Below are 25,878 nucleotides of genomic sequence, written 5' to 3'. Positions count from 1 at the left end.
CCTGGGGAGACAGACAGACAGACAGACAGACAGACACATTCAATATCCTGGGGAGACAGACAGACACATTCAATATCCTGGGGAGACAGACAGACACATTCAATATCCTGGGGAGACAGACAGACAGACACATTCAATATCCTGGGGAGACAGACAGACACATTCAATATCCTGGGGAGACAGACAGACAGACAGACAGACACATTCAATATCCTGGGGAGACAGACAGACACATTCAATATCCTGGGGAGACAGACAGACACATTCAATATCCTGGGGAGACAGACAGACAGACAGACATTCAATATCCTGGGGAGACAGACAGACACATTCAATATCCTGGGGAGACAGACAGACACATTCAATATCCTGGGGAGACAGACAGACACATTCAATATCCTGGGGAGACAGACAGACAGACACATTCAATATCCTGGGGAGACAGACAGACAGACAGACACATTCAATATCCTGGGGAGACAGACAGACACATTCAATATCCTGGGGAGACAGACAGACAGACACATTCAATATCCTGGGGAGACAGACAGACACATTCAATATCCTGGGGAGACAGACAGACAGACACATTCAATATCCTGGGGAGACAGACAGACAGACAGACACATTCAATATCCTGGGGAGACAGACAGACAGACACATTCAATATCCTGGGGAGACAGACAGACAGATTCAATATCCTGGGGAGACAGACAGACAGACAGACAGACACATTCAATATCCTGGGGAGACAGACAGACAGACACATTCAATATCCTGGGGAGACAGACAGACAGACAGACAGACAGACAGACACATTCAATATCCTGGGGAGACAGACAGACAGACACATTCAATATCCTGGGGAGACAGACAGACACATTCAATATCCTGGGGAGACAGACAGACACATTCAATATCCTGGGGAGACAGACAGGCACATTCAATATCCTGGGGAGACAGACAGACACATTCAATATCCTGGGGAGACAGACAGACAGACAGACACATTCAATATCCTGGGGAGACAGACAGACAGACACATTCAATATCCTGGGGAGACAGACAGACACATTCAATATCCTGGGGAGACAGACAGACAGACAGACACATTCAATATCCTGGGGAGACAGACAGACACATTCAATATCCTGGGGACAGACAGACAGACAGACACATTCAATATCCTGGGGAGACAGACAGACACATTCAATATCCTGGGGAGACAGACAGACACATTCAATATCCTGGGGAGACAGACAGACAGACACATTCAATATCCTGGGGAGACAGACAGACAGACACATTCAATATCCTGGGGAGACAGACAGACAGACACATTCAATATCCTGGGGAGACAGACAGACACATTCAATATCCTGGGGAGACAGACAGACAGACACATTCAATATCCTGGGGAGACAGACAGACACATTCAGTATCCTGGGGAGACAGACAGACACATTCAATATCCTGGGGAGACAGACAGACACATTCAATATCCTGGGGAGACAGACAGACAGACAGACACATTCAATATCCTGGGGAGACAGACAGACAGACAGACACATTCAATATCCTGGGGAGAGACAGACAGACAGACAGACATTCAATATCCTGGGGAGACAGACAGACAGCACATTCAATATCCTGGGGAGACAGACAGACACATTCAATATCCTGGGGAGACAGACAGACAGGGGAGACAGACAGACAGACAGACAGACAGACAGACAGACAGACAGACAGACACATTCAATATCCTGGGGACAGACAGACAGACAGACATTCAATATCCTGGGGAGACAGACAGACAGACACATTCAATATCCTGGGGAGACAGACAGACAGACACATTCAATATCCTGGGGAGACAGACAGACAGACACATTCAATATCCTGGGGAGACAGACAGACAGACACATTCAATATCCTGGGGAGACAGACAGACAGACAGACACATTCAATATCCTGGGGAGACAGACAGACAGACAGACACATTCAATATCCTGGGGAGACAGACAGACAGACAGACAGACACATTCAATATCCTGGGGAGACAGACAGACAGACACATTCAATATCCTGGGGAGACAGACAGACAGACAGACAGACAGACAGACAGACAGACAGGGTCAGTGTCTCTTGGCACATAAAGAGTTGCAACTGACGAACGTACAGGGTCCACAGTGTTAGTATCCAGGTGGTTAGCAGACAGACAGGTACTGACACACACCCCTTACCTGCTACTACAGAGGCTGGTCCACAGTGTTAGCATCCAGGTGGTTAGCAGACAGACAGGTACTGACACACACCCCTTACCTGCTACTACAGAGGCTGGTCCACAGTGTTAGTATCCAGGTGGTTAGCAGACACAGGTACTGACACACACCCCCTTACCTGCTACTACAGAGGCTGGTCCACAGTGTTAGTATCCAGGTGGTTAGCAGACACAGGTACTGACACACACCCCTTACCTGCTACTACAGAGGCTGGTCCACAGTGTTAGCATCCAGGTGGTTAGCAGACAGACAGGTACTGACACACACCCCTTACCTGCTACTACAGAGGCTGGTCCACAGTGTTAGCATCCAGGTGGTTAGCAGACAGACAGGTACTGACACACACCCCTTACCTGCTACTACAGAGGCTGGTCCACAGTGTTAGCATCCAGGTGGTTAGCAGACAGACAGGTACTGACACACACCCCTTACCTGCTACTACAGAGGCTGGTCCACAGTGTTAGCATCCAGGTGGTTAGCAGACAGACAGGTACTGACACACACCCCTTACCTGCTACTACAGAGGCTGGTCCACAGTGTTAGCATCCAGGTGGTTAGCAGACAGACAGGTACTGACACACACCCCCTTACCTGCTACTACAGAGGCTGGTCCACAGTGTTAGCATCCAGGTGGTTAGCAGACAGACAGGTACTGACACACACCCCTTACCTGCTACTACAGAGGCTGGTCCACAGTGTTAGCATCCAGGTGGTTAGCAGACAGAGCGGTGTCGAGGCCTGTTTCATCAGTTCTACTATAATGGATCCCTCCCGTCCCTCTGATTGCCAGTGGGTCATCTTCACTGGGCCGTCATCATACTTATCCAGGAAGAACAGCGGCTCACTCTGACTCACTGTCCCAAACACCTGCAGCAGCAGCAACAACAATTACAGACAACACCTGCAGCAACAACAACAACGATTACAGACAACACCTGCAGCAGCAACAACAATTACAGACAACACCTGCAGCAGCAACAACAATTACAGACAACACCTGCAGCAGCAACAAAAATTACAGACAACACCTGCAGCAGCAACAACAATTACAGACAACACCTGCAGCAGCAACAACAATTACAGACAACACCTGCAGCAGCAACAACAATTACAGACAACACCTGCAGCAGCAACAACAATTACAGACAACACCTGCAGCAGCAACAACAATTACAGACAACACCTGCAGCAGCAACAACAACAACAGACAACACATATATTACAACAACAACAGACAACACATATATTACAACAACAACAACAGACAACACATATATTACAACAACAACAACAGACAACACATATAACAACAACAACAACAGACAACACATATATTACAACAACAACAACAACAACAGACAACACATATATTACAACAACAACAGACAACACATATATTACAACAACAACAACAACAACAGACAACACATATAACAACAACAACAACAGACAACACATATAACAACAACAACAGCAACAACAACAGACACCATATGTATAACAACAACAATAACAACAACAGACAACACATGTGTATAACAACAACAACAGACAACACATGTGTATAACAACAACAACAACAACAACAGACAACACATGTGTATAACAACAACAACAACATCTACATGTAAATCAGGCCGTGAGTCCACGTCCTCACCTGTGGTAGTTGTGACTCAGTCTGAGGGTCAGGAACCCCGTTCTCTATGGGGTGCAGCTGAGACAGCATGACCTTCCTCTGTTCATAGTGGATAAAGATCACCTTGTCCTTCTCTCCTGCTCCTTCCTCTCCCTCTACTTTATTCTCTCCTCCTCCTCTCTTTGTTGCTCCTCCCTTCCCTCCTTTCTTCCCCTCTCCTTTCTCTCCACCACCATCCTCTTTCAGCTCCTTTTCCTGTTGTATCAGCTTCCCATCTACGGCAGGGGCAGAGGGACATTTTATTACAGATGCACTGCATGATGATAACAACAGAAATATCCGCCTTTTGATTAAATATACAGACATATGTGTCTCTATGAAATAAAAAGAGCAGAGTGAATTAAGCCATCTAATTTACAAACTCTTGTTAACTTACTTTTGCTATGACAAAACAGTGATGCAGGTCTACAGACAGAACATTCATTTCAGTGTGAGAAAACAGTGATGCAGGTCTATAGACAGAACATTCATTTCAGTGTGAGACAATAGTGATGCAGGTCTATAGACAGAACATTCATTTCAGTGTGAGAAAATAGTGATGCAGGTCTATAGACAGAACATTCATTTCAGTGTGAGAAAACAGTGATGCAGGTCTACAGACAGAACATTCATTTCAGTGTGAGACAACAGTGATGCACGTCTATAGACAGAACCTTCATTTCAGTGTGAGAATACAGTGATGCAGGTCTATAGACAGAACATTCATTTCAGTGTGAGAAAACAGTGATGCAGGTCTACAGACAGAACATTCATTTCAGTGTGAGAATACAGTGATGCAGGTCTATAGACAGAACATTAATTTCAGTGTGAGAATACAGTGATGCAGGTCTATAGACAGAACATTCATTTCAGTGTGAGAATACAGTGATGCAGGTCTATAGACAGAACATTCATTTCAGTGTGAGAATACAGTGATGCAGGTCTATAGACAGAACATTCATTTCAGTGTGAGAAAACAGTGATGCAGTCTATAGACAGAACATTCATTTCAGTGTGAGAAAACAGTGATGCAGGTCTATAGACAGAACATTCATTTCAGTGTGAGAAAACAGTGATGCAGGTCTACAGACAGAACATTCATTTCAGTGTGAGAAAACAGTGATGCAGGTCTATAGACAGAACATTCATTTCAGTGTGAGAAAACAGTGATGCAGGTCTATAGACAGAACATTCATTTCAGTGTGAGAAAACAGTGATGCAGGTCTATAGACAGAACATTCATTTCAGTGTGAGAAAACAGTGATGCAGGTCTATAGACAGAACATTCATTTCAGTGTGAGAAAACAGTGATGCAGGTCTATAGACAGAACATTCATTTCATAAGAAAGCCATTCGTCAATAATTCGATATCAACAGTTGATCTCCAAAGAGAGTGGTCTCTGAATCTAAACAAAACACATTTGATGTTGTTACAAAGTCTGCATCCCAAATAACACCCTATTCCCTACATAGTGCACTACTTTAGACAAGAGCTCTATGACACCCTATTCCCTACATAGTGCACTACTTTAGACAAGAGCTCTATGGCACCCTATTCCCTACATAGTGCACTACTTTAGACCAGAGCTCTATGACACCCTATTCCCTACATAGTGCACTACTTTAGACCAGAGCTCTATGACACACTATTCCCTACATAGTGCACTACTTTAGACCAGAGCTCTATGGCACCCTATTCCCTACATAGTGCACTACTTTAGACCAGAGCTCTATGGCACCCTATTCCCTACATAGTGCACGACCTTTGACCAGGTAGTGTCTTTATATAGGGAACTAAAGTAGTGTCTTTATATAGGGAACTAAAGTAGTGTCTTTATATAGGGAACTAAAGTAGTGTCTTTATATAGGGAACTAAAGTAGTGTCTTTATATAGGGAACTAAAGTAGTGTCTTTATATAGGGACCTAAAGTAGTGTCTTTATATAGGGAACTAAAGTAGTGTCTTTATATGGGAACAATAGTGGCCAGGGAACTAAAGGTTATTTATACACACACTCTCTACCTGAACATGTCTTTGGTCCAGTATGGGAACGTAAAGTAGTGTCTTTATCTCATCTGGAGCTGGAGGTGTCTATATAGGGGGAAGTATGTCTTTATATAGGGAGAAAACAGTGTCTTTGGGCATGCTATCTGAGCCCAGGGAACAAAGGTCTTTATATACCCCACCTGAACATGTCTTCTGGACCAGGGACAGGAAGGTTAAAGTACACACACTTCTACCTAGCTGTAGTACCTTCTGGACCAGGGACAGTAGTGACAACAACACAGTGATGGGAACTAAAGTATGTCCATCTGGACCAGGGACAGGAAGGTTACAACACACACACTTCTACCTGCTGTATGTACCATCTGGACCAGTGATAGGAGGGAACAAACAGTGTCTTTATATAGGGAACTGGACCAGTGTCTTTATAGGGAACTAAAGGTGTCTTTACCATCTGGAGGGACAAAGGTACTGTCTTTGTATGTAGGGAACAGGGAAGTAGGTCTTTATATAGGTAGTGTCTTTATAGGGACACACACACAGTCTACCTGTGTATTTACCATCTGGACCAGGGACAGGAGGTCTACAACAGGGAACTAAAGTACCTGCTGTATTTACCATCTGGAACAGGGACAGTGGTTTAACAGGGAACTAAAGTAGTGTGTTTATATCTGGAACAGGGACAGGAAGGTTAAAACAACACAACTACCTGCTCTTTACCATCTGAGGGAACCAGTAGATGACCATCTGGGAACCAGTAGTGTCTTTATATACACACACTAAACCTGCTGTATGTCTTTACCATTTCAGTGTCTTTACCATCTGGACCAAAGTAGTGTCTTTAATAGGGACACTCTCTACCTGCTGTATGTCCATTGGACCAGGGAGGAAGGTTACAACACAAAGTAGTGTCTTTACCATAGGGAACTACCAGGGACAAGTAGTGTCTTTATATAGGGAACTAAAGTAGTGTCTACTTGTATGTAGGGAACTGGACCAGGGACTTTATAAGGTTAACACAACACTCTCTACCTGTGTTGTATATCTGGAACAACAGGAGGTCTTTAACACACAACTCTCTACCTGCTGTGTCCATTGGATAGGGAGAGGAACTAAACACACACACTGTCTTTATACCATAGGGAACTAAAGTAGTGTCTTTATATAGGGAACTAAAGTAGTGTCTTTATATGTAATCTGGACCAGGGACAGGAAGGTTATAACAACAACAGTGACCTGCTGTTTACCATCTGGACCAGGGACAGAACTAAAGTAGTCTCCTTTATACCAGGGAACAAAGGAAGTGTCTTTATACAGGGAACTAAAGTAGTGTCTTTATATACAGGGAACTAACAGTAGTGTCTTTACCATCTAAAGGTAGTGTCTTTATATAGGGAACAAAGTAGTGTCTTTATATAAACAAAGTAGTGCTTTATGTACCATCTGGAACAGGGAAGGAGGTCTTTATATACACAACTAAAGTAGTGTCTTTATATAGGGAACAAAGGAGGTCTTTAATAGGGAACTAAAGTAGTGTCTTTATAGGGAGGGAACTAAAGTAGTGTACCATATATACCAACTGGACCAGGGACAGGAAGTGTCTAAAACAGGGAACTCTCTACCTGCTCTTTACCATCTGGAACAGGGACAGGAAGGTTTTAACACACAACTAAAGTACCTGCTGTTGTACCATCTGGACCAATAGGGACAGGGGTTAAAACACACAGACTTACCTCTGGTCCCATCTGACCAGGGACGGAAGGTTACACCAGAAGCCTATCTTGCCCATCTCCACTGAGCTGGAGCCACTGTCCCCTGCTGGGGAAGATGGTGACTGGAAGGTTACAACACAACACTCTCTACCTGCTGTATGCCATCTGGACCAGGCCCTCCTTGGGCATGCTCCACGAGCCCAGCACAGTCAGATCCACCCCACTCTGACCACGCATCTGGACCAGGGACAGGAAGGTTAAAACACACACACTCTCTACCTGCTGTATGTACCATCTGGACCAGGGACAGGAAGGTTACAACACACACACTCTCTACCTGCTGTATGTACCATCTGGACCAGGGACAGGAAGGTTACAACACACACACTCTCTACCTGCTGTATGTACCATCTGGACCAGGGACAGGAAGGTTACAACACACACACTCTCTACCTGCTGTATGTACCATCTGGACCAGGGACAGGAAGGTTACAACACACACACTCTCTACCTGCTGTATGTACCATCTGGACCAGGGACAGGACAGGAAGGTTACAACACACACACTCTCTACCTGCTGTATGTACCATCTGGACCAGGGACAGGAAGGTTACAACACACACACTCTCTACCTGCTGTATGTACCATCTGGACCAGGGACAGGAAGGTTACAACACACACACTCTCTACCTGCTGTATGTACCATCTGGACCAGGGACAGGAAGGTTACAACACACACACTCTCTACCTGCTGTATGTACCATCTGGACCAGGGACAGGAAGGTTACAACACACACACTCTCTACCTGCTGTATGTACCATCTGGACCAGGGACAGGAAGGTTACAACACACACACTCTCTACCTGCTGTATGTACCATCTGGACCAGGGACAGGAAGGTTACAACACACACACTCTCTACCTGCTGTATGTACCATCTGGACCAGGGACAGGAAGGTTACAACACACACACTCTCTACCTGCTGTATGTACCATCTGGACCAGGGACAGGAAGGTTAAAACACACACACTCTCTACCTGCTGTATGTACTGTTTGACCTGACAAGGGATGAAGGGGTATTGGGTGACTGACAGCTACACACTGACTGACAGATTTAAAAAATATATATATATTCATATTTAACATTTATTTAACTAGGCAGGTCAGTTAAGAACACATTCTTATTTACAATGACGGCCTACTGGGGAACAGTGGGTTAACTGCCTTGTTCAGGGGCAGAACGACAGATTTTTACCTTGTCAGCTCGGGGATTTGATCTAGCAACCTTTCGGTTACTGGCCCGCCCCTCTAACCATTAGGCTACCTGCCGCCCCGGATACACACTGACTGACACATACACACTGACTGACACATACACACTGACTGACACATACACACGCACACACATGCACACACTCTACCTGGTGGATGTACTGCTTGACCTGTCCAGGGATGAAGGGGTAGTGGATAACAGCTAGCACCACGGCCGAGTTCTGTCCTGGGATCCATCGCCCCACAAGCAGCCCACTGTCTGCCTTGTTACAGCACTGAGGGAAGAAAATCTTCAGCACCATGATGGGACTGGAGGTCAGGGGTCAGAGGTCAGGCACGCTCCTTCAGTCTAACCTCCTGGGGTAGGTGATCACGGGTTAGCCTAGTGTCTTCAGATACCTGCAGAATGGAGAAACATTTTGTGAAGGATGAAATAATTAGTATACCCATTACCCAGCTACACTAGTTACCAATAATCAGTACCCATTACCCAGCTACACTAGTTACCAATAATCAGTACCCATTACCCACCTACACTAGTTCCCAATAATCAGTACCCATTACCCAGCTATACTAGTTCCCAATAATCAGTACCAATTACCCACCTACACTAGTTACCAATAATTAGTATACCCATTACCCAGCTATACTAGTTCCCAATAATTAGTATACCCATTACCCAGCTATACTAGTTACCAATAATCAGTACCCATTACCCACCTACACTAGTTACCAATAATTAGTATACCCATTACCCACCTACACTAGTTACCAATAATCAGTACCCATTACCCAGCTACACTAGTTACCAATAATCAGTACCCATTACCCAGCTACACTAGTTACCAATAATTAGTATACCCATTACCCAGCTACACTAGTTCCCAATAATTAGTATACCCATTACCCAGCTACACTAGTTCCCAATAATTAGTATACCCATTACCCAGCTACACTAGTTACCAATAATTAGTACCCATTACCCAGCTACACTAGTTACCAATAATTAGTATACCCATTACCCAGCTACACTAGTTCCCAATAATTAGTATACCAATTACCCAGCTACACTAGATTACCAATAATCAGTACCCATTACCCAGCTACACTAGTTCCCAATAATTAGTACCCATTACCCACCTACACTAGTTCCCAATAATTAGTACCCATTACCCACCTACACTAGTTACCAATAATTAGTATACCCATTACCCAGCTACACTAGTTCCCAATAATTAGTATACCCATTACCCAGCTACACTAGTTACCAATAATCAGTACCCATTACCCACCTACACTAGTTACCAATAATTAGTACCCATTACCCACCTACACTAGTTACCAATAATCAGTACCCATTACCCACCTACACTAGTTACCAATAATCAGTACCCATTACCCAGCTACACTAGTTCCCAATAATTAGTATACCCATTACCCAGCTACACTAGTTACCAATAATCAGTACCCATTACCCAGCTACACTAGTTCCCAATAATCAGTACCCATTACCCACCTACACTAGTTACCAATAATCAGTACCCATTACCCACCTACACTAGTTACCAATAATTAGTATACCCATTACCCAGCTACACTAGTTCCCAATAATTAGTATACCCATTACCCAGCTACACTAGTTACCAATAATTAGCTACACTAGTTACCCATTTACCAATAATTACCCAGCTACACTAGTTACCAATAATTAGTATACCAATTACCCAGCTACACTAGATTACCAATAATCAGTACCCATTACCCAGCTACACTAGTTCCCAATAATTAGTACCCATTACCCACCTACACTAGTTCCCAATAATTAGTACCCATTACCCACCTACACTAGTTACCAATAATCAGTACCCATTACCCAGCTACACTAGTTCCCAATAATTAGTATACCCATTACCCAGCTACACTAGTTACCAATAATCAGTACCCATTACCCACCTACACTAGTTACCAATAATCAGTACCCATTACCCACCTACACTAGTTACCAATAATCAGTACCCATTACCCACCTACACTAGTTACCAATAATCAGTACCCATTACCCAGCTACACTAGTTCCCAATAACACTTAGTATACCCATTAGTTATAATCCCATTACCCAGCTACACTAGTTCCCAATAATTAGTACCCATTACCCAGCTACACTAGTTCCCAATAATTAGTACCCATTACCCACCTACACTAGTTACCAATAATCAGTACCCATTACCCACCTACACTAGTTACCAATAATCAGTACCCATTACCCAGCTACACTAGTTACCAATAATCAGTACCCATTACCCAGCTACACTAGTTACCAATAATCAGTACCCATTACCCAGCTACACTAGTTACCAATAATCAGTACCCATTACCCACCTACACTAGTTCCCAATAATCAGTACCCATTACCCACCTACACTAGTTACCAATAATCAGTACCCATTACCCAGCTACACTAGTTCCCAATAATCAGTACCCATTACCCAGCTACACTAGTTACCAATAATCAGTACCCATTACCCACCTACACTAGTTACCAATAATCAGTACCCATTACCCACCTACACTAGTTCCCAATAATCAGTACCCATTACCCAGCTACACTAGTTCCCAATAATCAGTACCCATTACCCAGCTACACTAGTTCCCAATAATCAGTACCCATTACCCACCTACACTAGTTACCAATAATCAGTACCCATTACCCACCTACACTAGTTACCAATAATCAGTACCCATTACCCAGCTACACTAGTTCCCAATAATCAGTACCCATTACCCACCTACACTAGTTACCAATAATCAGTACCCATTACCCACCTACACTAGTTACCAATAATCAGTACCCATTACCCACCTACACTAGTTACCAATAATCAGTACCCATTACCCACCTACACTAGTTACCAATAATCAGTACCCATTACCCAGCTACACTAGTTACCAATAATCAGTACCCATTACCCACCTACACTAGTTACCAATAATCAGTACCCATTACCCACCTACACTAGTTACCAATAATTAGTATACCCATTACCCAGCTATACTAGTTACCAATAATTAGTATACCCATTACCCAGCTATACTAGTTACCAATAATTAGTATACCCATTACCCAGCTACACTAGTTACCAATAATTAGTATACCCATTACCCAGCTACACTAGTTACCAATAATTAGTATACCCATTACCCAGCTATACTAGTTACCAATAATTAGTATACCCATTACCCAGCTACACTAGTTACCAATAATTAGTATACCCATTACCCAGCTATACTAGTTACCAATAATTAGTATACCCATTACCCAGCTACACTAGTTACCAATAATTAGTATACCCATTACCCAGCTATACTAGTTACCAATAATTAGTATACCCATTACCCAGCTATACTAGTTACCAATAATTAGTATACCCATTAACCAGCTATACTAGTTGCCAATAATTAGTATACCCATTACCCAGCTATACTAGTTACTAATAATTACTATACCTACACTAGTTCCCCCCAAAAGTAGTAACATTAAGGTCTGTATATAGTTTAGTTATACTGTGTATACCAGTGTTTCATCTTGTCACATTGTGGATGTCCTCGTGTGGTGTGAGCCGATGTTGTTTAATAAACATGACCCAGAATCAGGAGGGTTGTCAGAGTGACTCACTCCAACTGATTAGCAGACATTTCAATTCAGCCATCAGGACCAGCTGTTTGTTAGTTAGTCAACTCAAACCAATCATTTTGTCGGACCGCTTCAGTGGAGTCCCCGTTGCCTCTGTCCTCTTTGTGTCCTTCAGAATATTGAGCCTGGCCTTCGTCTCCATGCCAACCATGCCTGTGGGCTTATAACTATTGATTTGCCTGTTGTGCTTTTAGTTCCCCGTCACATCTATAACAGCACTATTGCTGCCTAAATTACGTTACATGTTAATATAACATTTAAAAATACGTTTGGGGCATTAATCGAAGTTTTTGCAGTATACGTTTGAGACAAAGTGAGACGCTTATTTTGATTAAATGAGCACAAATAGGGCCTAATCGAAGTTAGTGCACAGTCCAGCCAGCGTCGGAGGCTGTGCGACACCCGTATCGTTATCCGTTGTCAAAATAAAAATCAACAGCAATCAACAATAGTTTCTGTATTCCTCTCTGATGTGATGCACATCTTCAATGTCAGTGATAATATATTCTGCAGGCAGTTATCCACACTGGGCGCACAGTGCAAAGAGACAGACATTAGCTCACGTTAGCTAACTTAGTAACGACTAAATCCGTCTTCAGCTAGTTAACAACATTTCGGCAAATAATATAAAATATTCCATACCTGCAGGGTTGTTTATTTCTATTCGAAGGAAATCTGCTTTTGTCAATACCGTTTCAAACAGATTTGGGATCGTACCGTTACATGATTTACCCTTCACTTGTCAAATTGAAGTTAGCGTCTGTTGGCAGCCATCTTTGTTGTTGATCGACCGTCAACATTTACGCTCCGGTTGGAATATCATTGCAGTAACAAGAGTTCCGGTGGATTGCTGGATGAGATGATGTAGCAGTTCTGTGAATAATCGGAACTAAACCCTCTGTTTGATAGACATTTCCAGCCACAACAAAACGCATGATATTTAGCCTAATAATATCAAATATAATCATAAAATACTACACATTTTTTATGGCCACTGAAATTCCACTACCACTGAATATTCTTTCAAAAAATATCCCATCCATTTCTGCCCGTTGAAAAGGACACATTTTTCATTATTACCAAAACGACTGTAATCAAACATGGAATTTCATTTCGACTCAATAAGGCAGCCATAATATCCATTTGAATATAGTATTACAAAATGTGAAAACATCACCGTCGAAATGACATTTCTGACCTTCAACGTTCAGACGTGTTGTTTGCTGTTTGCGGTGATTCTGTTGAATGAAGAACAACTGTAGAGGTGTTATCTTCTCTGAATGACACTGCAGGAAAAGAGCGGGCTGAAAAAGCTTTAGACAAGTAGATATTATAAGTAACCCACATCCACCGTCCATAATATCTCACACCCTTGTGCACACAGCTTGTTCATTTAGACGAGATCTTAATTCCACCTGAAATGTCAAAGAAAGTCACATTTCAGAAGAATAGCTATGTCCTTATGCAGCTTTATCGTAATCTGGCACATGTTGGGAGCTTCACTTATTTGGGATGACAGTTGTGGAGGCAGAGATAACACAGACAAGAGGAGTGGTCTCAAACGGTAGACTTGTATCAACGTCAAGGGTTGCACTGAGAACAGTAGGCCCACAGATACAGGTTCTATGCACTGAGAACAGTAGGCCCACAGATACAGGTTCTATGCACTGAGAACAGTAGGCCCACAGATACAGGTTCTATGCACTGAGAACAGTAGGCCCACAGATACAGGTTCTATGCACTGAGAACAGTAGGCCCACAGATACAGGTTCTATGCACTGAGAACAGTAGGCCCACAGATACAGGTTCTATTGGGAAATAAAATACAGCTCTCATCTCATTGTAAATGTTTTCTAATTTGTACTTTCTTTAAAAAAAGATGATGTTATCGCGTTACTGTCTGTCATGATTATACTACATTGACCATCAGGCATTGCGACAGGAGGAGTGCTTCTTGGGTAAAAGAGGAAGACAACAAACTCAGGGAAACACGTGGCCAGCCTGTGGTTTAGTGTAAATTCAATTCTCGGTTGGTTGAAAATTAACGAAATGTATCTGTCTAAGGGTCAGACCGACAAAACCGAAGTCACGTGCATAAGGAATAGAGCAGACGTTATATATGACTTTAAAGTCTCCTTTTTCACTATGGTTCAACTGCCAAATTTCCCATGGAATGTAAGTAGCGGGGCTGCTTGCATGTTGTACTGTAGGGTCTGCAGTAAGACATGAATACAGTAATAACATCATCTGTTGTTGTTTTCTACAGTTCCTTGAAAGGGAGCTCGAGACCGACAGCTCATCAGAAATTATTCTAGACATTCTAAAGCAGGTATTGCCTGTCAAAAAAGCATTATTTTTTTTGAATGTCGCACCTATTTAGTTAAATATATAGAAACAGTACATTGGATTACCGAGTTGGAAACCACACTAACAGTTACTATTGTCACCTGTTTCCAGACATGCCTTCATCCACTGTGCTGTAAACATCCTCCCTCAGTAAGATATAGGAGACTGTTTCTGTCTCAGCTCATCAAAAGGGTGAGTTCTTTTATCTGATATATTTTTTTTGTCTGGTATCATTCTGTCAGAAAATAGTTCACTATCGTAAAGTAACTGGTGCATTTAAAAAAAAAGGCAATTCTTACACGTTTCACATGAATACAATAAAGTATAACTAAGTTATTTTATCTGATATATTTTTTTGTCTGGTATCATTCTGTCAGAAAATAACTGGTGCATTTAAAAAGGCAATTCTTACACGTTTCACATGAATACAATAAAGTATAAGTATATTATTAAAGCAAACAACGGTAATGTGACGCTTCTCTTCCCTGTGTGCAGCATGAAGCCAGTGGGAGGGAGCCCCTGGATGAGCTCTATGATGCACTGGGGGAAGTCCTGGGGGTAGAGGAGGGGACAGAGTGCTACAAGAGCTATTTACTGGTACTACACACACTGTATTTAACAGAAGCTGTATTCTACACTTTGCAGACGCTCTTATCCTGAACAACTTCCAGTAGTGAGTGAATACATTGTTTTTGTCCTGGTCCCCACGTGGGAATTGAACCCACAACCCTGGCATTGCAAGCACCATCCTCTACCAGCCGAACCACACGGGACCTCTATTTTATCCTTTAAAATAATAATATTATTATTATTAAATTCATGATTATTTTCATTAAATATCAATTTTATATATACCGTGTGTGTGTGTGTGTGTGTGTGTGTGTGTGTGTGTGTGTGTGTGTGTGTGTGTGTGTGTGTGTGTGTGTGTGTGCCGTGTGGAGAAGCAGTGAGTCTATCAGAGAGTACAGCTGTGATCTCTGAAGGAACTACAGGCCTGGTCACATGGGAGGCTGCTCTTTACCTCGCAGAATGGGCTCTGGAGAACACACACGCCTTCACTGATAGGTTGGTACACTACTGTGTGTGTTCTGTCATTGTGTTCTGTCTACAACTCATGCTGTGGTTACTACTCGTAATCTCAATCTGGTGTGTCCTCTCCCTGCGTGTGTGTGTGTCCTCTCCCTGTGTGTGTGTGTCCTGTCCCTGTGTGTGTGTGTGTGTGTCCTGTCCCTGTGTGTGTGTGTGTGTGTGTGTGTGTGTGAGTCCTGTCCCTGTGTGTGTGTGTGTGTGAGGTGTGTGTGTGTGTGTGAGTCCTGTCCCTGTGTGTGTGTGTGTGTGTGTGTGTGTGTGTGTGTGTGTGTGTGTGTGTGTGTGTGTGTGTGTGTGTGTGTGTGTGTGTGTGTGTGTGTGTGTGTGTGTGAGAGTCATGTCTCTGCTCTCTCCTACAGGACAGTCCTAGAGCTGGGCAGTGGTGTAGGGTTGACTGGTATAGCAGTGTGTAGGTCCTGCAGTCCCTCCAGCTACGTGTTCAGTGACTGTCACCTCAGCGTTCTACATAGACTGAGGGACAACGTCCAGCTCAATGGGCTGGACAACCAGAACTCTCCCAGAGTGAGTGTGGAGCATCTGGACTGGGAGGAGGTGACAGAGAAGCAGCTGAGAGAGATCGGAGCCGCCACGGTCATCGCTGCAGGTAGGAACATGGCCTGGCTCTATTCTATTCAATCCGTAAAGCTGAAGATCCTCTTTAAAGGCAATGTTCCCTCTGTCCTTCACAATAAACACTGAATGTGTCAACTCAGTCAGAAATGACCTTTACATTTGTATGCAGATCTTCTGCGATGCTTTGGCGATATGGATTGAAACAAAAGTATTTCTCAAAAGATATTATTAGTTAGCCAGTTACCTGGCAGTTAAGTTACCTGGCAGTTAAGTTACCTGGCAGTTACCTGGTAGTTAAGTTACCTGACAGTTACCTGGTAGTTAAGTTACCTGGCAGTTACCTGGTAGTTAAGTTACCTGACAGTTACCTGGTAGTTAAGTTACCTGGCAGTTACCTGGCAGTTACCTGGCAGTTACCTGGCAGTTAAGTTACCTGGCAGTTACCTGGTAGTTAAGTTACCTGGCAGTTACCTGGCAGGTACCTGGTAGTTAAGTTACCTGGCAGTGACCTGGTAGTTAAGTTACCTGGCAGTTACCTGGCAGTTAAGTTACCTGGCAGTTACCTGGTAGTTAAGTTACCTGGTAGTTAAGTTACCTGGCAGTTACCTGGTAGTTAAGTTACCTGGCAGTTACCTGGCAGTTACCTGGCAGTTACCTGGCAGTTAAGTTACCTGGCAGTTACCTGGTAGTTAAGTTACCTGGCAGTTACCTGGCAGGTACCTGGCAGTTACCTGGTAGTTACGTTACCTGGCAGTTACCTGACTAACTAATTGATCCAGCTTTCTGGAACAGCTCCCCAGTTGCTGGTGAGGGATAAAATGTGTTTCCTAATTCTGTCAGCTGACACATGTCCTGTTGTTTCCTAATTCTGTTGTTGTCAGCTGACCCATGTCCTGTTGTTTCCTAATTCTGTCAGCTGACACATGTCCTGTTGTTTCCTAATTCTGTTGTTGTCAGCTGACCCATGTCCTGTTGTTTCCTGTGTTATAGACGTAGTTTACGATCCAGATATCATTGGCTGTCTGGTGAAGCTTCTCTCTAAGATCCTGAGGTGTTCGGCCAATGGCAGCCCTCCTGATGTCTACATCTCCTCCACCATCAGAAACCCTGACACATATAACAGTTTTAAACACCAGCTAGGTCAGTACTAAACCTAGAGCTTTGAGAGAACTAATGAAAATAGCTTTACAAGTTTAATGTATCATTAGTAGTAAACCAACTGCTTCAAAGAGCAGCTGAGTGAGGAGACTCTCCAACCCATAGATACTGTAGAGGATGAATCTCAATGGTCTTCAAGTGGACTCGTCACCTTGTATGTTGGGTTACAGTGAAGTTCTAGGTGACAACTGATGTAAAAAGGGCTTTATAAATAAATACATGTGATTGATCCACTGCCTTGGATGAATTCCTTTCCAGATGGATCTATAATTATAAACATCTGAAACTGATGGATCTATAATTATACACCTCTGAAACTGATGGATCTATAATTATACACCTCTGAAACTGATGGATCTATAATTATACACCTCTGAAACTGATGGATCTATAATTATACACCTCTGAAACTGATGGATCTATAATTATACACCTCTGAAACTGATGGATCTAGAATTATACAAACCTATAATTATACACCTCTGAAACTGATGGATCTATAATTATAAACCTCTGAAACTGATGGATCTATAATTATACACCTCTGAAACTGATGGATCTATAATTATACACCTCTGAAACTGATGGATCTATAATTATACACCTCTGAAACTGATGGATCTATAATTATACACCTCTGAAACTGATGGATCTATAATTATAAACATCTGAAACTGATGGATCTATAATTATACACCTCTGAAACTGATGGATCTATAATTATAAACATCTGAAACTGATGGATCTATAATTATACACATCTGAAACTGATGGATCTATAATTATACACCTCTGAAACTGATGGATCTATAATTATAAACATCTGAAACTGATGGATCTATAATTATAAACATCTGATCTATAATTATACACATCTGAAACTGAAAAACTGATGGATCTATAATTATACACCTCTGAAACTGATGGATCTATAATTATACTGAAACTGATGATCTATAATTATACACCTCTGAAACTGATGGATCTATAATTATAAACATCTGAAACTGATGGATCTATAATTATACACCTCTGAAACTGATGGATCTATAATTATACACTGATCTGAAACTGATGGATCTATAATTATACACCTCTGAAACTGATGGATCTATAATTATACACCTCTGAAACTGATGGATCTATAATTATATGGATCTATAATTATACACCTCTGAAACTGATGGATCTATAATTATACACCTCTGAAACTGATGGATCTATAATTATACACCTCTGAAACTGATGGATCTATAATTATACACCTCTGAAACTGATGGATCTATAATTATACACCTCTGAAACTGATGGATCTATAATTATACACCTCTGAAACTGATGGATCTATAATTATACACCTCTGAAACTGATGGATCTATAATTATACACATCTGAAACTGATGGATCTATAATTATACACCTCTGAAACTGATGGATCTATAATTATACACCTCTGAAACTGATGGATCTATAATTTCTCCTTTGTTTTTCTCTCCCACAGAAAGTTCTGGAATCCAACACGAGGTCATGACAGGACCAGTGACCCATGTGTTCTTTTACAACAGACAAGCCACCATAGAGATGATCAAACTCTACATATAATAATGGCATCCTATTCCCATTGTAAGTGCACTACTTTTGACCAGGGTCCATAGGGCTGTGGTCAAAAGTAGTGCACTAGATAGGGAATAGGGTGCCATTTGGGATGCACACAATATGAGACCAAGCCAGAACCAGATGTGTATTACTGTGTAATAAAGTCTTTATTTACATCAAAATATTTACATTGTGTGGAAAATATCCCATTGATACCTTCAAGTGTTGTTTAAGAGGAGAATCTAAACGGCCTGGAATGAAGAGATCCACAGAAGGAGAGAGAGAGAAATGGGGAGAGAGAGAGAGAGAGCAGAGGAAAGACGAGCCTGATGTAACGATCTCTCTTTCCGACAGGTCCTCTAAGTGGACCATGTGGCAGTTGGTAGCAGGTTGCCTAGCGGTTCAGAGCAGGTGTAACAGTATAACTTTAGACCGTCCCCTCGCCCATACATGGGCACGAACCAGGGACCCTCTGCACACATCAACAACAGTCACCCACGAAGCATCGTTACCCATCGCTCCACAAAAGCCGCGGACCTTGCAGAGCAAGGGGAGTCACCGATTGAACCACTATTTAGCGCACACCACCGCTAACTAGCTAGCTATTTCACATCCATTACACAGGTAGCCTATCGGTTCAGAGCAGGTAGCCTAGCGGTTCAGAGCAGGTAGCCTAGCGGTTCAAAGCAGGTAGCCTAGCGGTTCAGAGCAGGTTTCAGAGCATCCGTTACACGGTTCAGAGTAGCCTAGCGGTTCAGAGCAGGTAGCCTAGCGGTTCAGAGCAGGTAGCCTAGCGGTTCAGAGCAGGTAGCCTAGCGGTTCAGAGCAGGTAGCCTAGCGGCTCAGAGCAGGTAGCCTAGCGGTTCAGAGCAGGTAGCCTAGCGGTTCAGAGCAGGTAGCCTAGCGGTTCAGAGCAGGTAGCCTAGCGGTTCAGAGCAGGTAGCCTAGCGGTTCAGAGCAGGTAGCCTAGCGGTTCAGAGCAGGTAGCCTAGCGGTTAAGCGCGTTGGGCCAGTAACCGAAAAGTCGTTGGTTTGAGTCCCCGAGCAGACTTGGTGAAACATCTGTGGATGTGCCCTTGAACAAGGCACTTAACCCTAATTGCTCTTGTAAGTCGTTCTGGATAAGAGCGTCTGTTAAAATGTTCAAGATTGGAGGCTCAAGAAGTGGGTTTGAGACGGAGCGAAGATGTAGAGAGGGGATGAGTCAGCTGCTGTAAAGAGCTCTGTCTAACAGGGGAGTCAGGGTGCAGTGAGGAGAGGCAGGACGTTCTGGTCCCAGTTCTGGTCCCACCGCTGCCCCCCACTGGCCCGGAGGTTCCTCCTGAACTGACCCAGTTTGCCCTCATCCTCACAGTCAGGGAAGTCCCACAGCAGAGCCTGGAGAGACACAACACAGGTTTTATAAAACGGGTAGATTGGATCCTGTCTAAAACAGCCATGTGTATATCAGACCATATACCACTGTCACAGTAACTGGTTACAGTCAGATAGGACAGATGGCAGTTGACAGGATCATACCACTGGGAAGTGATGTGGTATAAATCAGGGGTTTCTGTATCTCCTCAGCTGAACAATAGTATTATATTACTGTACCTTGAGCTGTCCAGATAGTTCCTCAGAGTCTTTGAAGATCAACCCGTTCTCCTCGTGCTTCACCAGCTCATGTAGACTACAGAGGAGAATATAACAGAGTTAACAACAGAGACTGACAACACAGGAGAATATAACAGAGTTAACATAGAGACTGACAACACAGGAGAATATAACAGAGAGGCTGACAACACAGGAGAATATAACAGAGAGACTGACAACACAGGAGAATATAACAGGGCTGACAACACAGGAGAATATAACAGAGAGACTGACAACACAGGAGAATATAACAGGGTTAACAACACAGGAGAAAATAACAGAGACTGACAACACAGGAGAATATAACAGAGTTAACAGAGACAACACTGACAACACAGGAGAATATAACAGAGAGACTGACAACACAGGAGAATATAACAGGGTTAACAGAGAGACTGACAACACAGGAGAATATAACAGGGTTAACAACACAGGAGAATATAACAGAGACTGACAACACAGGAGAATATAACAGAGAGACTGACAACACAGGAGAATATAACAGAGTTAACAGAGAGACTGACAACACAGGAGAATATAACAGAGAGACTGACAACACAGGGTTAACAACACAGGAGAATATAACAGAGGCTGACAACAAAGGAGAATATAACAGGGTTAACAACACAGGAGAATATAACAGAGAGACTGACAACACAGGAGAATATAACAGAGAGACTGACAACACAGGAGAATATAACAGGGTTAACAGAGAGACTGACAACACAGGAGAATATAACAGGGTTAACAACACAGGAGAATATAACAGAGAGACTGACAACACAGGAGAATATAACAGAGAGACTGACAACACAGGAGAATATAACAGAGACTGACAACACAGGAGAATATAACAGAGAGACTGACAACACAGGAGAATATAACAGGGTTAACAACACAGGAGAATATAACAGGGAGACTGACAACACAGGAGAATATAACAGGGTTAACAACACAGGAGAATATAACAGAGAGACTGACAACACAGGAGAATATAACAGAGAGACTGACAACACAGGAGAATATAACAGAGAGGCTGACAACAGAGGACAATATAACAGAGAGACTGACAACACAGGAGAATATAACAGGGTTAACAACACAGGAGAATATAACAGAGAGACTGACAACACAGGAGAATATAACAGGGTTAACAGAGAGACTGACAACACAGGAGAATATAACAGGGTTAACAACACAGGAGAATATAACAGAGAGACTGACAACACAGGAGAATATAACAGGGTTAACAACACAGGAGAATATAACAGAGACTGACAACACAGGAGAATATAACAGAGAGACTGACAACACAGGAGAATATAACAGAGTTAACAGAGAGACTGACAACACAGGAGAATATAACAGAGAGGCTGACAACACAGGAGAATATAACAGGGTTAACAACACAGGAGAATATAACAGGGAGACTGACAACACAGGAGAATATAACAGGGTTAACAACACAGGAGAATATAACAGAGAGACTGACAACACAGGAGAATATAACAGAGAGACTGACAACACAGGAGAATATAACAGAGTTAACAGAGAGACTGACAACACAGGAGAATATAACAGGGTTAACAGGAGAATATAACAGAGACTGACAACACAGGAGAATATAACAGAGAGACTGACAACACAGGAGAATATAACAGAGTTAACAGAGAGACTGACAACACAGGAGAATATAACAGAGAGACTGACAACACAGGAGAATATAACAGGGACTAACAACACAGGAGAATATAACAGAGTTGACAACACAGGAGAATATAACGAACAACACAGGAGAATATAACAGAGAGACTGACAACACAGGAGAATATAACATAGAGACTGACAACACAGGAGAATATAACAGAGAGGCTGACAACACAGGACAATATAACAGAGAGACTGACAACACAGGAGAATATAACAGGGTTAACAACACAGGAGAATATAACAGAGAGACTGACAACACAGGAGAATATAACAGAGAGACTGACAACACAGGAGAATATAACAGGGTTAACAGAGAGACTGACAACACAGGAGAATATAACAGGGTTAACAACACAGGAGAATATAACAGAGAGACTGACAACACAGGAGAATATAACAGAGAGACTGACAACACAGGAGAATATAACAGAGTTAACAGAGATTGACAACACAGGAGAATATAACAGAGGTGACAACAGGGTTTAACAACACAGGAGAATATAACCTGACAGCAAAGTAGAGAATATAACAGGGTTAACAACACAGGAGAATATAACAGAGAGACTGACAACACAGGAGAATATAATTCCCTCAGAGAGAAGGTGACAACACAGGAGAATATAACAGAGTTAACAGAGAGACTGACAGCACAGGAGAATATAACAGAGAGGCTGACAACACAGGAGAATATAACAGAGTTAGATTCCCACAGCAGAATATAAGGTGAGATCCACATTAACACAGGAAACTCAGTCCAAAACAGATCAGATCAGCACATAGCCTCTCTGCATGGGGGTAGAAGGTGACTGTTGACCCAGGGTTTAGAGTATTCCCTCAGCAGTAGAAGGTGACCCAGGGTTTAGAGTATTCCCTCAGCAGTAGAAGGTGACCCAGGGTTTAGAGTATTCCCTCAGCAGTAGAAGGTGACCCAGGGTTTAGAGTATTCCCTCAGCAGTAGAAGGTGACCCAGGGTTTAGAGTATTCCCTCAGCAGTAGAAGGTGACCCAGGGTTTAGAGTATTCCCTCAGCAGTAGAAGGTGACCCAGGGTTTAGAGTATTCCCTCAGCAGTAGAAGGTGACCCAGGGTTTAGAGTATTCCCTCAGCAGTAGAAGGTGACCCAGGGTTTAGAGTATTCTCTCAGCAGTAGAAGGTGACCCAGGGTTTAGAGTATTCCCTCAGCAGTAGAAGGTGACCCAGGGTTTAGAGTATTCCCTCAGCAGTAGAAGGTGACCCAGGGTTTAGAGTATTCCCTCAGCAGTAGAAGGTGACCCAGGGTTTAGAGTATTCCCTCAGCAGTAGAAGGTGACCCAGGGTTTAGAGTATTCCCTCAGCAGTAGAAGGTGACCCAGGGTTTAGAGTATTCCCTCAGCAGTAGAAGGTGACCCAGGGTTTAGAGTATTCCCTCAGCAGTAGAAGGTGACCCAGGGTTTAGAGTATTCCCTCAGCAGTAGAAGGTGACTGTTGACCCAGGGTTTAGAGTATTCCCTCAGCAGTAGAAGGTGACCCAGGGTTTAGAGTATTCCCTCAGCAGTAGAAGGTGACCCAGGGTTTAGAGTATTCCCTCAGCAGTAGAAGGTGACTGTTGACCCAGGGTTTAGAGTATTCCCTCAGCAGTAGAAGGTGACTGTTGACCCAGGGTTTAGAGTATTCCCTCAGCAGTAGAAGGTGACTGTTGACCCAGGGTTTAGAGTATTCCCTCAGCAGTAGAAGGTGACCCAGGGTTTAGAGTATTCCCTCACCAGTAGAAGGTGACTGTTAAAGAGTCCTGTCTCACCAGTAGAAGTGGATGGCACAGACAGTGTGTGTGGACATGGTGTCAGATGGTGCCTGTTAAAGAGTCCTGTCTCACCAGTAGAAGTGGATGGCACAGACAGTGTGTGTGGACATGGTGTCAGATGGTGCCTGTTAAAGAGTCCTGTCTCACCAGTAGAAGTGGATGGCACAGACAGTGTGTGTGGACATGGTGTCAGATGGTGCCTGTTAAAGAGTCCTGTCTCACCAGTAGAAGTGGATGGCACAGACAGGCAGACAGCAGCCAAACATGTCCACCACCTTCATAGGCAGGTCCAGACCACTGGACGACTTATGGAGACAAACACCCAGATCTGCTGAGCCTGGGACAGGGAGACCATTCAGAACATCAGTACACACACACACACACAGATCTGCTGAGCCTGGGACAGGGAGACCATTCAGAACATCAGTACACACACACACACCCAGATCTGCTGAGCCTGGGACAGGGAGACCATTCAGAACATCAGTACACACACACAGATCTGCTGAGCCTGGGACAGGGAGACCATTCAGAACATCAGTACACACACACCCAGATCTGCTGAGCCTGGGACAGGGAGACCATTCAGAACATCAGTACACACACACACACACACACACACACACACACACACACACACACACACACACACACACACACCTGGGACACACACACACAGAACACACAGATCTGCTGAGCCTGGGACAGGGAGAACACACTAACCTAGCAGAACAGGGTAGTCTACAGACCTGCTGAGCCTGGGACAGGGAGAACACACTAACCTAGCAGAACAGGGTAGTCCTCTGTCTCCAGACATGGAGTACAGACCTGCTGAGCCTGGGACAGGGAGAACACACTAACCTAGCAGAACAGGGTAGTCTACAGACCTGCTGAGCCTGGGACAGGGAGAACACACTAACCTAGCAGAACAGGGTAGTCCTCTGTCTCCAGACATGGAGTACAGACCTGCTGAGCCTGGGACAGGGAGAACACACTAACCTAGCAGAACAGGGTAGTCTACAGACCTGCTGAGCCTGGGACAGGGAGAACCTGGGACAGGGAGTAGAACCTGGGACAGGGAGAACACACTAACCTAGCAGAACAGGGTAGTCTACAGACCTGCTGAGCCTGGGACAGGGAGAACACACTAACCTAGCAGAACAGGGTAGTCCTCTGTCTCCAGGCATGGAGTACAGACCTGCTGAGCCTGGGACAGGGAGAACACACTAACCTAGCAGAACAGGGTAGTCTACAGACCTGCTGAGCCTGGGACAGGGAGAACACACTAACCTAGCAGAACAGGGTAGTCCTCTGCCTCCAGCCATGGAGTACAGATCCTCACGTGCTCAAAGCGCAGG

General features: G+C 43.5%; 3 protein-coding genes and 4 long non-coding RNA genes across 13 annotated transcripts in view; 3 read left to right on the top strand and 4 right to left on the bottom strand.

The window, feature by feature from the left end:
* Positions 1–13,449, bottom strand: part of pigq (phosphatidylinositol glycan anchor biosynthesis, class Q) — a 31,002-nt gene extending 17,553 nt beyond the window's left edge. Inside the window, exons 1-6 of the mRNA XM_052520035.1 lie at positions 13,281–13,449; positions 9,096–9,345; positions 7,829–7,910; positions 7,695–7,776; positions 3,940–4,330; positions 2,953–3,149 (exon numbers count right to left, since the gene is read on the bottom strand). Coding sequence (XP_052375995.1) covers positions 2,953–3,149; positions 3,940–4,330; positions 7,695–7,776; positions 7,829–7,910; positions 9,096–9,248 — 905 coding nt within the window. The 5' untranslated portion in view covers positions 9,249–9,345; positions 13,281–13,449. The remainder of the gene's footprint in view (positions 1–2,952; positions 3,150–3,939; positions 4,331–7,694; positions 7,777–7,828; positions 7,911–9,095; positions 9,346–13,280) is intronic.
* LOC127930235 (uncharacterized) lies at positions 4,391–5,921 on the top strand. Of its 2 annotated transcripts, XR_008137399.1 has the most exons (4): positions 4,392–4,428; positions 4,523–4,569; positions 4,664–4,757; positions 5,039–5,921. It is a non-coding gene; the product is annotated as an uncharacterized LOC127930235 (long non-coding RNA). The 2 variants fall into 2 exon arrangements; XR_008137400.1 differs by lacking the exon at positions 4,523–4,569 and having other exon boundaries at positions 4,391–4,428.
* Positions 7,917–9,065, bottom strand: LOC127930232 (uncharacterized). Its single transcript, XR_008137391.1, has 3 exons — positions 8,712–9,065; positions 8,248–8,653; positions 7,917–8,184 (listed from the first exon to the last, which is right to left on the bottom strand). It is a non-coding gene; the product is annotated as an uncharacterized LOC127930232 (long non-coding RNA).
* Positions 13,450–14,570: 1,121 nt separating the features above from the next.
* On the top strand, positions 14,571–19,584 carry eef2kmt (eukaryotic elongation factor 2 lysine methyltransferase). Its single transcript, XM_052519799.1, has 8 exons — positions 14,571–14,813; positions 14,905–14,967; positions 15,096–15,176; positions 15,480–15,581; positions 15,916–16,049; positions 16,433–16,677; positions 17,637–17,786; positions 19,306–19,584. Exons 1-8 carry the CDS (start codon positions 14,688–14,690, stop codon positions 19,404–19,406), a joined length of 1,002 nt encoding a protein of 333 aa, XP_052375759.1. The 5' UTR covers positions 14,571–14,687; the 3' UTR covers positions 19,407–19,584.
* On the bottom strand, positions 17,994–19,312 carry LOC127930233 (uncharacterized). Of its 6 annotated transcripts, XR_008137395.1 has the most exons (5): positions 19,225–19,312; positions 18,977–19,162; positions 18,773–18,834; positions 18,316–18,594; positions 17,994–18,237 (listed from the first exon to the last, which is right to left on the bottom strand). It is a non-coding gene; the product is annotated as an uncharacterized LOC127930233 (long non-coding RNA). The 6 variants fall into 6 exon arrangements; XR_008137392.1 differs by having other exon boundaries at positions 18,285–18,594; positions 18,977–19,312; XR_008137393.1 differs by having other exon boundaries at positions 18,804–18,834; positions 18,977–19,312.
* A 574-nt stretch (positions 19,585–20,158) lies between the features above and the next one.
* Positions 20,159–25,878, bottom strand: part of LOC127930361 (chitobiosyldiphosphodolichol beta-mannosyltransferase-like) — a 36,500-nt gene continuing 30,780 nt past the window's right edge. Inside the window, exons 16-19 of the mRNA XM_052520034.1 lie at positions 25,811–25,877; positions 24,743–24,857; positions 20,994–21,069; positions 20,159–20,777 (exon numbers count right to left, since the gene is read on the bottom strand). Of these exons, the coding sequence (XP_052375994.1) occupies positions 20,640–20,777; positions 20,994–21,069; positions 24,743–24,857; positions 25,811–25,877 (396 nt within the window). The 3' untranslated portion in view covers positions 20,159–20,639. The remainder of the gene's footprint in view (positions 20,778–20,993; positions 21,070–24,742; positions 24,858–25,810; position 25,878) is intronic.
* Positions 21,596–24,655, top strand: LOC127930234 (uncharacterized). The gene is made up of 5 exons (XR_008137398.1): positions 21,596–22,431; positions 23,466–23,855; positions 23,894–24,045; positions 24,364–24,491; positions 24,527–24,655. It is a non-coding gene; the product is annotated as an uncharacterized LOC127930234 (long non-coding RNA).

The sequence above is a fragment of the Oncorhynchus keta genome, chromosome 5 (genome assembly GCF_023373465.1).
Source record: "Oncorhynchus keta strain PuntledgeMale-10-30-2019 chromosome 5, Oket_V2, whole genome shotgun sequence".
Taxonomy (NCBI): Eukaryota; Metazoa; Chordata; class Actinopteri; order Salmoniformes; family Salmonidae; genus Oncorhynchus; species Oncorhynchus keta.
This window is presented reverse-complemented; position numbering and strand designations above follow the sequence as displayed.

What these genes read in the sequence shown, in the direction of transcription:
- eef2kmt (XM_052519799.1), top strand. Translation starts at nt 14,688, where the DNA reads ATGTATCTGTCTAAGGGTCAGACCGACAAAACCGAAGTCACGTGCATA. An exon ending in TGCCAAATTTCCCATGGAAT is followed by an intron (nt 14,814 to 14,904) that starts GTAAGTAGCGGG and finishes TGTTTTCTACAG; the next exon opens with TTCCTTGAAAGGGAGCTCGA. An exon ending in TTCTAGACATTCTAAAGCAG is followed by an intron (nt 14,968 to 15,095) that starts GTATTGCCTGTC and finishes ACCTGTTTCCAG; the next exon opens with ACATGCCTTCATCCACTGTG.